Raw genomic sequence first — 13,793 nt, 5'->3', positions numbered from 1 at the left:
ATTTAAAAAGTAAAAAGTAATATGCTTTTTCAAGAATATCATTTATTGTAACATGTCATTTGAGAAGAAAATGTATATCCCAACGCATTTACTTTTTTCAATGATAATATATTTCGAAAAATTTCTAAAACATATCTATATATCAAGAGAAATATCAGCAAAATTTATTGGCAGTTTTTCATACTAATACATTCATTAGAAAATTTAATTTGAGTGTAAATGAAATGCGGTGTCGTAGACCTCACCTCCCCAGTTAAGTCCTAAAATTTCACCTCCCCAGTTAAGGGTTAAGAATGTGGTTTCACTTAAAAAAATTCATAGGTGAAATATCATTTGTTATTTTTTTAATTAATGTTTTACAATTTACAACAGTTCTCGGACTCCCTATATTTTTGCGATTTTCACTTACTAAACGTCGTTTGGGTGTCGTATGGTGATTCTTTATCCTCTTGCTGCTTACTATCACCCCTCCGAATTTGTCATATATATATATATATTCGAAAGGGCCCTATTGTTTTATATTTAATGCGGTAGAACGTGGTGATTACGAACATTTTTCATTCGAAACCATTCGTAGTTCAAATTGTGTTGTGTTGTATTGCGTGTGTGTGAGAGGGAGAGACAGAGATCAAGAAAGAACAAGTAATACATGTTCAGGATTCTGATAGGGAAGAATGTGTTGAAGAAAATAGTCTATTCATTTGATATTTTGAACGAGAATAAATAATTAAGGAATTTTTAATTGCTATTTTTGGTATAGGTATTCCTGTGGTAAGTGGAGTTTTTATTTTTCCCTTGATATTATAAAAAATATTGTTGATTTTACTTAATACGATTATTGTTATCAGTCAGTTAATGTTATCAAAATTCTTAAATCCCGAAGTGATCACATTATGTGGTAGCTACTGTAACTGATCCTGTAAGTTTCTTCATTTTTTATATAAGGTTATTTATTTGCATTCAATTAGGATATGAAACTAGAGTTATTTATTCAGTTATTTGAAGGATTTTTATTTTATTTCATTAATTTTGGTGTTTAAAATATATTTAATTGCTGTAAGGATTTTTCCCCCGATTAACTGTCCTTTTCGCTCCTTTCCTTGCCGATACGTCATAAACTTTTCACCGTGTATTATTATTTTGAATACACTTTGATATATATATTATGCAGAATGTTTCGAAATTCATGATCTACAGTTAGGTAAAATAAAATAATATTCTGCCTAAAATGTGTGATTGCAAAACACAGCCAACATTCAGAAACAAAACAAAAACCTTGTTATTAGACGCAATCGTCGAGCTATCATCTCCAGTATTATTGGTCATTCTGTTAATGATTCTGTAACTGATTCTGTAAGTTTCTTCATTTTTTTATATGAGGTTATTTATTTACATTCACCTTTTACAATCTCAAATTATTTCTGTCTCACTTCTAGTAGAAAATGCTTTCCGGAATATGTATACGATAAACAATCTCGACACATATTCATGAATTTATTTTAAGGTCGTTTTAAAGAGGAGTATTTGTCACTGTGATTCGATAATTCAATTCACTCTGGGCACTTAAGCATGATGGAGCAGTTCCTTTGTTGTTATATTGTAATAAGCTACTATTAAATTGTTATTAAACTACCAAGAAATTGCCGTTAAAATATAACCTTATAATATGTAACAAAACATAACACCCTAAGGATGCACCTTGATAACGTTGATAAGAAGTTGTCATATTAGTAAGAAAGGTTCTCGTTTTCTGGGTGGGTTTGGCAATGATGCGGGGCTGAGTTACCTCCATTTTCTAGTGACTCCACCCTTTATTTTATTGCCACAACGATAATCACTCAGAAAATAACCTCGGAAGTCTAAATAGGGCAAGTGTGTTCCATTCGTGGTATTTTAACCTAAACAGTTTTCTGTTTATGGAAATTGCTTTGCAATTTTTTATTATTCTTCACAATGTTTGAAATAGCTATAACCTCCAATAATATTCTGTGAATGGCCTCCTTCAAAGTGTCACTATAAACTCTAAAACCAAATAGTTGACCTCCTTTTCTTGAATAATGGCAAAAAATGACACCAAGAGACGATGCAAATAACGAACATATACATCATAAATAGCTTTAATAAATTTTAAAAAGTTATGCTTTTACAAATATTATAATTATTCAAGACTGTCGTTCTTATGCTAGTTCTTAAATTATTAAATATAGACATGTAATTCCAGTTAAAAAAATGCTTTAAATAACGCTTATATAATGCTTTAAATAACGCTAACTTATAATAAGAGTTACTTATTATGTTGTTTCAATCAGTAACTGTAACGGTGAAAAAATAATAAAAAATCTTAATCTAATTAATAATGGCTTTAATTGACTAATTAGTTATTAAACAGCAATTAATAACTAAACCTAATTATATTGGCAAAAATAAAAAAATAAAAATATTGTTCATAAAAAAAATGTCGATTTTTCAGCAATTAAATCGAACCTATTCATAAAACATTGAATTTTATTATTTTAAAACAATCGACGGTTGCCTTGAGTCCAATGGTTGAAAGATTTTTCTTGACATTAAAGTGGTCTAAAATAGTGTTATTCAAAATTTCATAATTCAGTCGCAGATAAGTGGAATTTTTTATTTTATTTAATATATTATTTATCAAAAGTATAACTAATAAGACAGGGGAATTATATATGAATTCAAATCTTCTAATCAATGAATTTATTGGCTAAAACAACGTAATTTATATCATTTAAATCATTTTTTAAAATTGGGAAATGTATTCCTCTCCATAAAGGTTTAGAAATACACTATTGGGCCACGATTTGAATGGACACATGTATAAAGGGTTCAGCAGTGTGTGTCTGCGTGTCTGTGTGCGTGTGCGTGTGTGTGTGTGTTTACATTTCGTTCTAAACTACTGGATCAATTTTAATCAAACTTTGCACACTTATGCCTTAGGATAAGAGAAAGAATACCACCACTTTTTCAAAGTGCAAATACTATTTACATATTCAATTAATTAGAAATTAATTGATATTTTGCCATTTTCTGTAATAACATAGGTGCAAACAAATTAAAAAAATATTTTAATGCCAAATTCAAACTCCAAATTTTGCCTTTTCAGTTAGACAATATTTCTTCCTGTATATTTTTTTCTTTAATTTTTATTAATTAATTTAATATTTAACGCAGACGATTTTGAAATACAGTAAGATTCTCTGATCTATTTTACTACTATTTTTTGAAATTTCTGTCTCCTATCGCTTGAAATTTTTTTTAATTGTTTAGCCTAATTATTTAATTATTTACATACAGAACTGAAGAAAATAATTGATATATTTTCTATTTTCAAGTGATTATTAGTGTCCAAGGCCAAATCGCCAAGGTGTGATTTAATAAAAGGATTTTGTATACAAAAATAATTTATAGAAAATTAGTTTTTATATTAAAATCATTATAAAAGTTTCCAATATAAATATCAATAACAGATAATGATTCAAATCATCCATTCATATGTATGAAAATCAAAGCATTTGCTATATAAACTTGCATGATAAAGGTTTATATATCATGGTATCATTTATCATATTAGATATCATAGCTTGATATATAAGATATACTGATATATCATGCTAGTTTATATAATAATATGATTATGGTCATATTAGTTTATATAACAGTAAAGTTCTATAAAAGAATTTAATTAAAATAAGATAAGGTGATTTAAGAACACATAAAACACATCATTTTTCTTTTATTCAGGTTTTAGATGCTATTTTATTCATGTAAAATTAAATCGCAAATATATCGTCGAGGATTGTTTTATTTGTTAAGCATTTATCTCACATTTATTTCATTTATTAAGAATGGTATATTTGAAAATATCCGATTTTCTTCACTTTATTTTACATTTCCCATTGCTGAAAAATATTTCATCCTCTTTTTGTACTAATCATGATACATGCATTAAAAATAAGCAAATGTGTAAAAAGTATATTGATATTGTGTTTACATTTTCACATTCTTTTAAGCTATTTCGTTTTAATCAATAAAAATTATTTGTATGTTCAAATACAAGGAATCAGCAACTTGAAAAAAAAATACAGATACTTTACTGAAAAAGAGATCATTTAAATAGCATAAACACAAATATATTCATCCAAAATCTTTTCAATATAAGGGGATTCATTTTTTTAATGAAAGTACACATTGTTTAACTCCCAATAAGAAAAATTTTTATACTAAATGCATCTTTTAAAAAATATAAATGCATTTAATTTAACTTATTGGATATCTGAAGTCTAAAAAAAGCATTATTTTTCTTTCAACAAAATTTTAGACAAGCGAAATTTCAATTGGTGTTTGGGGAGTTTAAAAAGAATTCAAATTACATATCATTTCATATTTTTCGATATATAAAAGTATTTATAGATTTTAAATTTTCATCAAAGAATTGTGAATTAAAAAAATGGATACATTTTACTCACATAAATTCTTGAATATTTGATTTGCTCAACTTCCAACAAGAATTATTGCACAGGAATTCCTTATCATAGAGAATTCAAAGAGAGAGTTCGTTTCGAATCGGTTTAATTAAATTTAATAAATTTAATTTCTTAATTAATCTTAATTAAATTTAATTAGTTAACTAGTTTTAATATTTATTAATCTATTATTACTAATTTACAGAAAAGTCAAAGTGCTTTCACTCCAAAATAGAGGCACAGAAATCCGTTGCATCCGTTACATTCAAATATCTCACTTTCTCTAGTCATGACGTATGCGCATACAGGTGTATCCTATTTTAACCTGATTAAATATTATTTTAGCTTAAAAAATGCTATCTTTGCATGAAGTCGAGGGGGGTTAAAAGCAAATAAACAAATAAAAAAACGTCTCTTTTTATCTGGAGGCTCAGAGCACGCCATTCGTTTTCATCGCAGATAGAGAGAATTCTCGATAGTTTCGCTGCTTGTGTACCTAGAAACCTGTACTCTTCGGGACTTCAAAACCACATTTTATCAGATAACAGCCATTTATTGTTCACCACCCTGTGAATTTAGCAGGTGCAGGCCACGATAAACACCCAAAAGGCCCATAAGGATCAGTACTACGCATCCCATTCCATAGACTCCAACGTGTCAGCTCTGTAATCTGCGAGGAGTGTTTGTCGTCTTCACGTGTTTATACAAGGAGACAGATGTGGATTTTTCACAAAGTTAGGGCATGAAAAAAAGTAAATAATACAAATATGGGTGATCTTTGCCTTCACTGAGACGGTAGAGGTGCCAAAAGGAGGAGCGAGATGCTAAAAACCGACGCTCATTGGAGAGAAGAGAAGAGAAGTGATGGGAACGGATGTGACGATCCAACAACGTCACTTTTCCCTTCTTTTCTGTTTATTCCGGAAATGAATAACTTTTCAAATGCAATGTGTGGTAATAATTTCACAATCAAAAGTTTTAAAAAGAATTTTCGCCAGAAATGAAATTATTACTTTTCTGCGTTGATGCAGATTGCTTGAAAGAGATTCACAGACGTCATAATCTAAGTGTATTTATGATTTTTAAAAATTTATTTAGATGATTGTAAAATACCCAAGAGCCGAATGAAGAAATTATTTCGCAATTTTAAGTGTCGGAAAAAATAATTCTTCAGAAATGAAGTAATTAGTAACTTTTCTTTCGGAGATGCAGATTGTTCGAAAGAGGGGATCGGGAGAGACAATGGTTTACGTGTGTCAGATTAAACTTCTTTTTAATTTTTTTCTGAAATTAAAAATGATTTAAAAGCCACGTGAGGCAATTATTTCGCAACCTTAAGGAAGCCTTATTAAGAGGCCAAATAATTGTTTTTCTTCATTCATGCAGATTGCCAAAAAGATAAGTTTAACAGAAAAGGTGATCTAACTGGTTCTATGAATCGTTCTGGTTCTGTGATAAACAATAATTCTTTAACTGAAATTTAAAGAAAAAATTTTCAGAAGCATTTCAACTACATTTCATAACAATGTTTCTCGTCGTTTTGAAGAGATAAATTAAGGCAATTGTATTAATATGTCAGTTTAAAGTTTTTTAATAACATCATTAGATGATCAAGGAAATATTTAGCTGCCGTATGAGGCAATAAGTTTTCGTATATCTAACCAAGAATTTTTATCCTAAATATAATAATTACCTTTCTCCCTTAAATGCAAATACTCTGAAAGAAAAAAATTAACGGAAACAATGATCTTATATCAGTTTAAAGCCCTTTTCTATTTATTGGGATGATCGAAAAATATTTATGTGGCACGTGAGGCAATAATTTTGCAACTAAAGTTCTAAAAGCAGTTTACTTTAAAAATAAAATAATTACTTTTCTTTCAGTGATGCGGATAGATTAAAAGAGGTTATTGACGGAGACAAATGTATAAGTACGTCAGCTTAAACATTTTTTAAATTAATTTTGTGAATGAACAATTTCAAGTGCTATGTGAGTCAAAAATTTTGTAATCTATAATTTAAAAAGTTCTATATCTAATCTCTTATTCGAAATAAATTTTCTTGTGTATCACCTCGAAGAATAATAATAATCTAAAGCAAGTTAGTTTACGCTTTTTTTCTTTTCTTTTTTTTTTATTCTAACTACTGAAAAGTATTGTAGTGCCGTATGACGCAATAATCTCTCAACAAACTTTAAAAATGGTTTTTTACCACAAAAATAATAATAATGTTTCATCCAAAGTTGAAAATTATTTCAACAAAAATATTGACCAATACAATGCTCTGAGTGCATCAGTTTAGGCTTCTTTATAATCTATTCGAATAATCGAGAAATATTCAAGTGCCTTGTAAAACAATAATTCTGAAAAAAAATTCTTAAATCTTGAAATGATTTGATTGTTTTCCTTGATACTGATTACTTCAAATAGAAGGTTAACAGTAGAAATAATCTAAATAAGTCTTATTTACGCAATCTTATTTATTCGTGGGATAAAAAAAATATTCAAGTGCAGTGAGGGAAAAGAATTTTTCAACCCATAGCAATGATTTTTTTTTTTTTTTTTTTTTTTTTTTGCATAAATGAAATAATTTTTTTTCAGCGAAGCTAATAGCCTCATAAAATGTTTAACAAAAGTAATTGTCTGAGTGCGTTTATACTTATTTTAATTTATTTAGGTCATAATGAAATATTGAAATGCCGTTTGAGGCAATAATTTCTTAACTAAAATATCTAAAAGAAATTTTCAGCAAAAATCGATTAATTAATTTTTTTTCTAAATATACAGATCATATCTCTTAAGAGAAACTTGACAATTACAACAGAAAAAATTCGCCAGCATATCGCTCTTCATATATTGTAAAAAGATTGGAATTAAAAAAACTGAAAATTTAGTTCTTTAAAAGATAAGAATTTTCGCATAAAATACCCAAAAGCAACTTCCAACACAAATTTTAAAAAAAAACTTTTTTTTTTTTTTCATGTCAAGTTAGTTTTTTTTGAGAGAGAGGTTTAACAATGTTTTTGCTTTTCCATTATGTATAATCTTATTTATTATTTCGAATATTGATATATAATTTAATTCATGTAGAAAATGTAGTTAGTATAAAACAATAATTACATACTGAATATATCGAGCAATAAATATCCTCAAAGTGAGAATTAATTAAACAATTAATTAACAATCCATTAAAATTCTCTATTACTGAATTTTTCTTTTCCCTCCTTACGCTTCTTTTTAATTCGATCAGAAAATTGGAATAAGTTTCAAAGGTCATATAAAATAATAATTTCGCAACTATAAAATCAAAATAAGTTTTCTCCTAATTAAATAAAAATTATTTTTTAGAAGTTATGAAACATCCTAATTCATTGACTTCCTTTAGCTTAAGAATTAACTAAAACATGCAAAAATTTAGATAGCTTATGCTTTTTTTTATTATTTAGTATTTGAATAAATCTTCAAATAAAGTGTGTGGGAAAAATTTCAAATGAGTGAAGTAAAAATAAAATTAAGTTATGTTATTGCCTATTTCTCGGTCATTCAAGCTATCTATTTTAACAAAAACAATCAGAAGTGCCTCAGTTTATAATTTTGTCTTTCGGTTTATTCCGAAAAGGTGTATAATTTGAAGTCAAAGTTAAGCAACTGAAAGCTGAGAAAAAATTTTGTAACTATTTTTTACATTTGAATACGAAAAATCAAAAACATAACGTATTAGACGGACAAAATCAAACGAATAATTTTAGTTTATTCATAAATATTTTTAACTATATCTGTCAACAAAAAGCGATTTTTTTCAATAACTTTTCTCACTAAAGTATGAAGACAAAATTAAAGCCAGCTAAAGCGGTCCTCCTGAAATTTTATAGCATATCCCTATTAAATATGTTATCCTTCCATTCCCAACATAAAAATTTCGGACCTTGAAACAGGCAGTAGCCATGAATACTCAGGATTTTATTTTCAGAATCCCATACGTGAGCGTTTTTGTGTTTAATTATATAGTGAAAAAAACTAAAATGTGCGTTTTAAGAGTGCCTTTATTCTCGTCTGACTGAAACCAAAATTTGATACAGAATCACAAGTTTTATTAAGAAGATTACACATCAAGTTTCATTTATCTAAGTTGTAATGTTTCTGATTTATCTTATTTATATGCATAAAAATGTTCAGATAAACTTCGCAGCTTGGTTTTAAATTTTGATAAGAATCTCTATTTTAGATGAATGAATTATGTATGAAATTTCATTTGTCCAAGTCATTTCGTTTTTGAATTATCGCATTTGTATGCATGTTGTGTTGTGACTTATGACACTTCACAAGCCCGCTGACAGTTATCTGTTAGCGATTTAAGCCGAGTGAGCGTCTCATGTTTCTTCAGTAGCACTAACTAGGGCCAAGAGTACGACTTAGCTACTTCATGCGTCACATTCGCTTGCACAACCCCTTTTTACAGGGGGGCACATTCACACATTTCACAGATAGAACATAGATGAAGAACAACTATGTCCGAACCCGGGATGCCCAAATCACGGGGAAGACGCTCGAATCCTATGCCAGAATGCCGGCTCATTTAAAAAAAAAAAAAAAACAGATTATTGTTTCTTTGCTAAATAGCCTACCCTTGACAAATTTGTATCAAAATTTGTTATCTGTCTACATTTTATATGTTAAATATATAAACCAGATTTCATCTATCTAACTCTTTTATGTTTTACAGTTATCGTATTAACTTACATTAGGACAGCAGAAAAGTATCCTCAATGAATTTTAAATGCAGTCCCATCTGAATGGATTCTGTCCAAAATTTGAAAGATTTATAGAAATTTGATCTTAAAATCACATACTGAATTTCATCCACCTATCTAAAAGCCTTTTTGAGTTATCATATTCACAGACAGACAGAGAGACCGACGAACAGATAGGTATAGTTTCTAAAATGTCCTTTTCGGACCCAGGAAGATCTGCAACGTGGAGATTTATTGAATTTTTCGACGTTTACAATGCTTCCATCGAATGCGAAAAAGAAAAAAAAAAGTCTTTTATTTGAAATATTTATTTTAACATGATCGTTGAAATTCGCATCAAATGAATCTACTATGCAAATTTACAGTTATTATGCATTGATATGGTTGTACGTTGCCATTTTTTCTAAATGAAAATATTAAATAGATTTTATTGAGTGCATATTATTGTGGTTTAGAGATACGTTTTTAAACATATAGTTGAAATCAATAACAAATGCTTGGGGATATCCGCCTATCAGCGTGAAGTATGTCTGTCCATCAGGCTGCATTTGATTTCAATTAAATATTATAAACAAGCCTTCGATTGTGGGAATATCAGCTGAATTGTGTAATTAACAGACTGTCTATTCATATGGAAGTGTTATAATTCCAAAACTGAACAATCCACCTAAATAAAATTTTGTATACAGTTTTTTTTTAAAATCAATATTGTAGGACTATACCAAATTTCGGTGAGAAATTGTCGATTATACCTCATCGATCCTCCTACTTCTAATCTATACTTATATAAAGCTCAATGTGTGTGTGTGTGTGTTGGCGCTCCACAGGCCAGACCGTTTGATCTACAGCTACCAAATTTGGTAAACGTATACCTTAAAGGTCGGGAATGTGCACCTGGGGCCCCTTTTTTGAATTTTTAATTAGAATTTTAATTATTAATTTAAAACTAACTTTCTCGCCAAAAAAAATCTTCCATTTTCCCCACCGCCAAATGGTAAGGCTTCAGGTTTTTTTCCCAACAGTAATGAGGCTAGGGTTAACATTTTTCGGCCGATTATTTCAAACGATTCTGTTTATTTTCTTAATGTTTGGTGCATTTAAAATTAAACAAACATTATTAATTAATCGATCTTTCAGATTCATTCTGAAGTACTTTTGAATTAAAATAAAGCAGAATAAAGGAAATTAAAAATTTCTAATCCGCATAGCGTTACCCCCAACTGGAGTAGAAAAACTCACGCATTTGCGTTACCGTAACTGGCGTTGAAAATTCACGCATGCGCATTGTGTTCTGATTGTTGACAATTATTATCAACGGATAATTCTTGATTTAAATTATTTTTAGGTTAGTTGCATGCTTTTGTAATTAAATTGTATTTATGTTAGTTATATATTTTTTGTATATGCTTATAGTTTTAAATATCGTTTTTAAGTATTTTTTCAGCCTGTTTTCGACCGATTTTTTTAAACAATTCGTTTTATTTTCTTAGTTTTTGATGCATTTAAAATTAAACATTGTTAATTAATTGATCTGCTCATGATGAATCTAAGAAAATTTTGTTGACAAATTCTTGAAATATTACATAAATTAAGAAAGATATTCTTTAGTGCCCATAAAGTTTAAACGCTTAGTGACTCTATTATCAGTAATCATATTATTAAAAAAAAAAAATACTTTGTTTCAGTGAAAAATATTATGACATTAATTGCAGATTAATCCTTTCCACTTTAATTTAAAGTATAAATTCTACGGGAGCAAACAGAAAATGAGAAAGATACATATTACGTTATGACTGAAGGCCTTTATAATATTATGAGTGAATTAATTATATGACTATCAAAATTTGAAGTTTTAAAATATTTTGATGAAGAAGCTATTAAAGTAATTGCATAAAATATTTAATTATTAAAATTTTAACGAACATTAAGATTGCCAAAGGCGGCTTGTACTTTATAAATGGAAGGAGAAATATCCGACTAAATTTTCCGGTAATCCGATTAAATATTCCTAAAATTCGATTAAACTTTTAATCTAAAGTGTTATATGAAGCAATAACTTCTAAATCAAAGCATTTATTAGCAAATAATTGCAAAACTAAAATTATTTATATTGTCTTAGCAGATGAATTCTATAGAGAAAGCCGGAGATATGACTGATGTAACTGAGCCAGTTTTATTTATTTAACAGTTGAAACAAATTTCAATCAATAACGCTGAAAAAACTTATATGAAACGAAAACACAAAATTCCCATATACAGTAACTAAATTCATTATAGATTAACTATTTTCATATAAAGTGATTTTTAAAAAAAATTGAAATCTGTTATTGCAAATTTCAGCTTATTTCAATTCGTGAGAATATTTTAATTTTGCAATATAAATTTTGATAGCCAAGAGTTAGATTTTTAAGTCACATGAAATGCATTTATGAATCAAACTATCCGAAATAATAGAAAAATAAAATAGATTGAACTTTTGACCATAATTATTATGCGAAGGTATTTTCATTATTGTAATCACGATTAAAAGTAGATCATTTTCAATCAGAATCTAAATTCAAACGTTTGGAATTTGGAATTCTTCTGATATGCAATGCTTTCAACAACTCTAATTTCTATAGTCTTTAATCTCAAACTTACCAGGGTTTTTTTTCATTCATATCTTGCTAATATTTTTCGATATCAATAACTCTATTTCCAAAACAATGATTTTAAAAAATTCGACTTGGCGATAACACTCAATCAGTTATGCTTGATTTGTTCATTTAACCCTTTAAAGGACCATTTTTTTTCTAGTTGTGGTATATTTTAAGATATTTTTAGAATTGAGATTGGCTTAAGAAAAAGAGATTCATTTAACTTATTAGATAAATTTAATTTGATTAATGAATTAATTTGGCTAATTAATAATTAAGTAACAAATCAAAACACGGAATTTTGTGTGAGATAAGGAACTGAACCATCTAAGTTTCTGTCTTATTGAAAAATATGTCAGAACTTATGTCAATCTTCATAACTTTGTTCGAAGATCGATAAATTTGGTGGGAAGCATACTTCCCACGGCCCTAGAAAGGGTTAAAGCGATAAGTTCTCTCTCTCACCAAAGTGTCTTTCACAATCAGAGTATCAAAAGGAAACTTCCTTACACGTAAAGCTCCAAAAGACTACAAGTTAAACGGATGAAAAACTGAGTTTGCTGTTTTTAAACCAAAATGTATATTTCTATGAAGTTTTTTAATAAATTCGTGTACAGAATATCTGTATGTGTGTCTGTCTATCAGTACGCACTTTAACACATTCAATAACGCATCAAGCAATATAGATAAAGTTTCGAAATAGTTTTTACTATACTCGTATACGTAGTATAGAGAAAGTATAGTAAAGTATAGTAATCGTCAAAATATTCAAACTCGATATTTTAACGTATCTCCACGTTTTAGACCTTCCTGAAAAAGACATTTTAAGAAAATGTCCGTCTGTCTGTCTGTCTGTGACAAAGGTAACTCAAAAACACTGGTATCTAGACGGTTGAAATTCTGTATACAGTCTTTATATCAAATTTGCAGATCTTTATCGAATTTTGAGCAAAATCCGTGCAGAGAAAGTCTGTATGTTCACCTATTCAAATACAAGTTAACACGATAGCTACAAAACGAAGAGAGCTAGATAGATAAAATTTGGAACACATATTTCACATCTATGGTGTAGACAACTGTCACATTTTGAGCCAAATCCATCTGTCTGTTTGTATTTTCAGAAACATGTAAACGTGATGACTCATAACCGCAGTGATTTAAATAAACCAAATTTGGTAAAGGATTTTGTGACTGACTACAAGTGCAGTTTTGTGTCAAATTTTAGTTTCAATCAGTTGATAAAAACGAGGCTAAAACATTAATTTTGGATACTATTAATGTATGTCAGGGATTAATCGCCAAATAATTCGCCAAGGATCAGATAGATTCAGTAAAAATTCTAAATTCACGCCAAAAGTTAATATTTCATAACTACTGTACGCCAGTGCCATGTAAGGCGTTCTGAGGAATAACACCTTTATGAGAGAATATATATGAGAAAGTTTTAGGGAGCTTGCTTGTTATTAGAATTGTAGATATGTATCCAAATTTTATAAAAACTGAACGATTTGATGGTATGATTGTTTGTCCACCGTCAGTATGTGGGTTCGATAACCAGGGACGGATGAAGAGGTAATTGATTCTTCTAAGTAAATAAAAATTTATTTACATATTTCCAATGCGTACTTATATATACAGGGTGGGCAAAAAAAAAAACTTGCCCTATATATGAAACCCTAGCGGCCTATCCGCTCAACCAATCGAACCAAAATTTCAGACATGGTTGTTTGAAGGTATGCGCCGGAGATTGTGATGATTTTAAACAACGCAGAACTGACGGTTGCGGTTACAGTGAGAGAATTTTGAATAGGAGTGAGTCGGGGATCGCGGTGGCCACGAAACTGCAAAGTTACTAGAGATGACTCTATCACCAAAGTGTTGTTGCAGCACTGATCGAACACATTGGGCGACGTGTGGAGGAGC

At 29.0% G+C, this 13,793-nt stretch overlaps 1 protein-coding gene across 3 annotated transcripts in view; it reads right to left on the bottom strand.

Annotated features, from left to right (window-relative positions):
- LOC129956960 (photoreceptor-specific nuclear receptor-like) overlaps positions 1–13,793 on the bottom strand; it is a 107,838-nt gene that overhangs the window by 71,338 nt on the left and 22,707 nt on the right. For 2 of the 3 annotated variants that reach the window (XM_056069021.1, XM_056069020.1), the window contains exon 1: positions 4,488–4,856. The exons of the other annotated variant lie outside the window; for it this stretch is intronic. In XM_056069021.1, coding sequence (XP_055924996.1) covers positions 4,488–4,489 — 2 coding nt within the window. In that variant the 5' untranslated portion in view covers positions 4,490–4,856. Of the gene's footprint in view, positions 1–4,487; positions 4,857–13,793 lie in introns of those variants that run through there. 3 annotated transcript variants of the gene reach the window in all.

Source organism: Argiope bruennichi, chromosome 11 (assembly GCF_947563725.1).
Source record: "Argiope bruennichi chromosome 11, qqArgBrue1.1, whole genome shotgun sequence".
Classification (NCBI taxonomy): Eukaryota; Metazoa; Arthropoda; class Arachnida; order Araneae; family Araneidae; genus Argiope; species Argiope bruennichi.
This window is presented reverse-complemented; position numbering and strand designations above follow the sequence as displayed.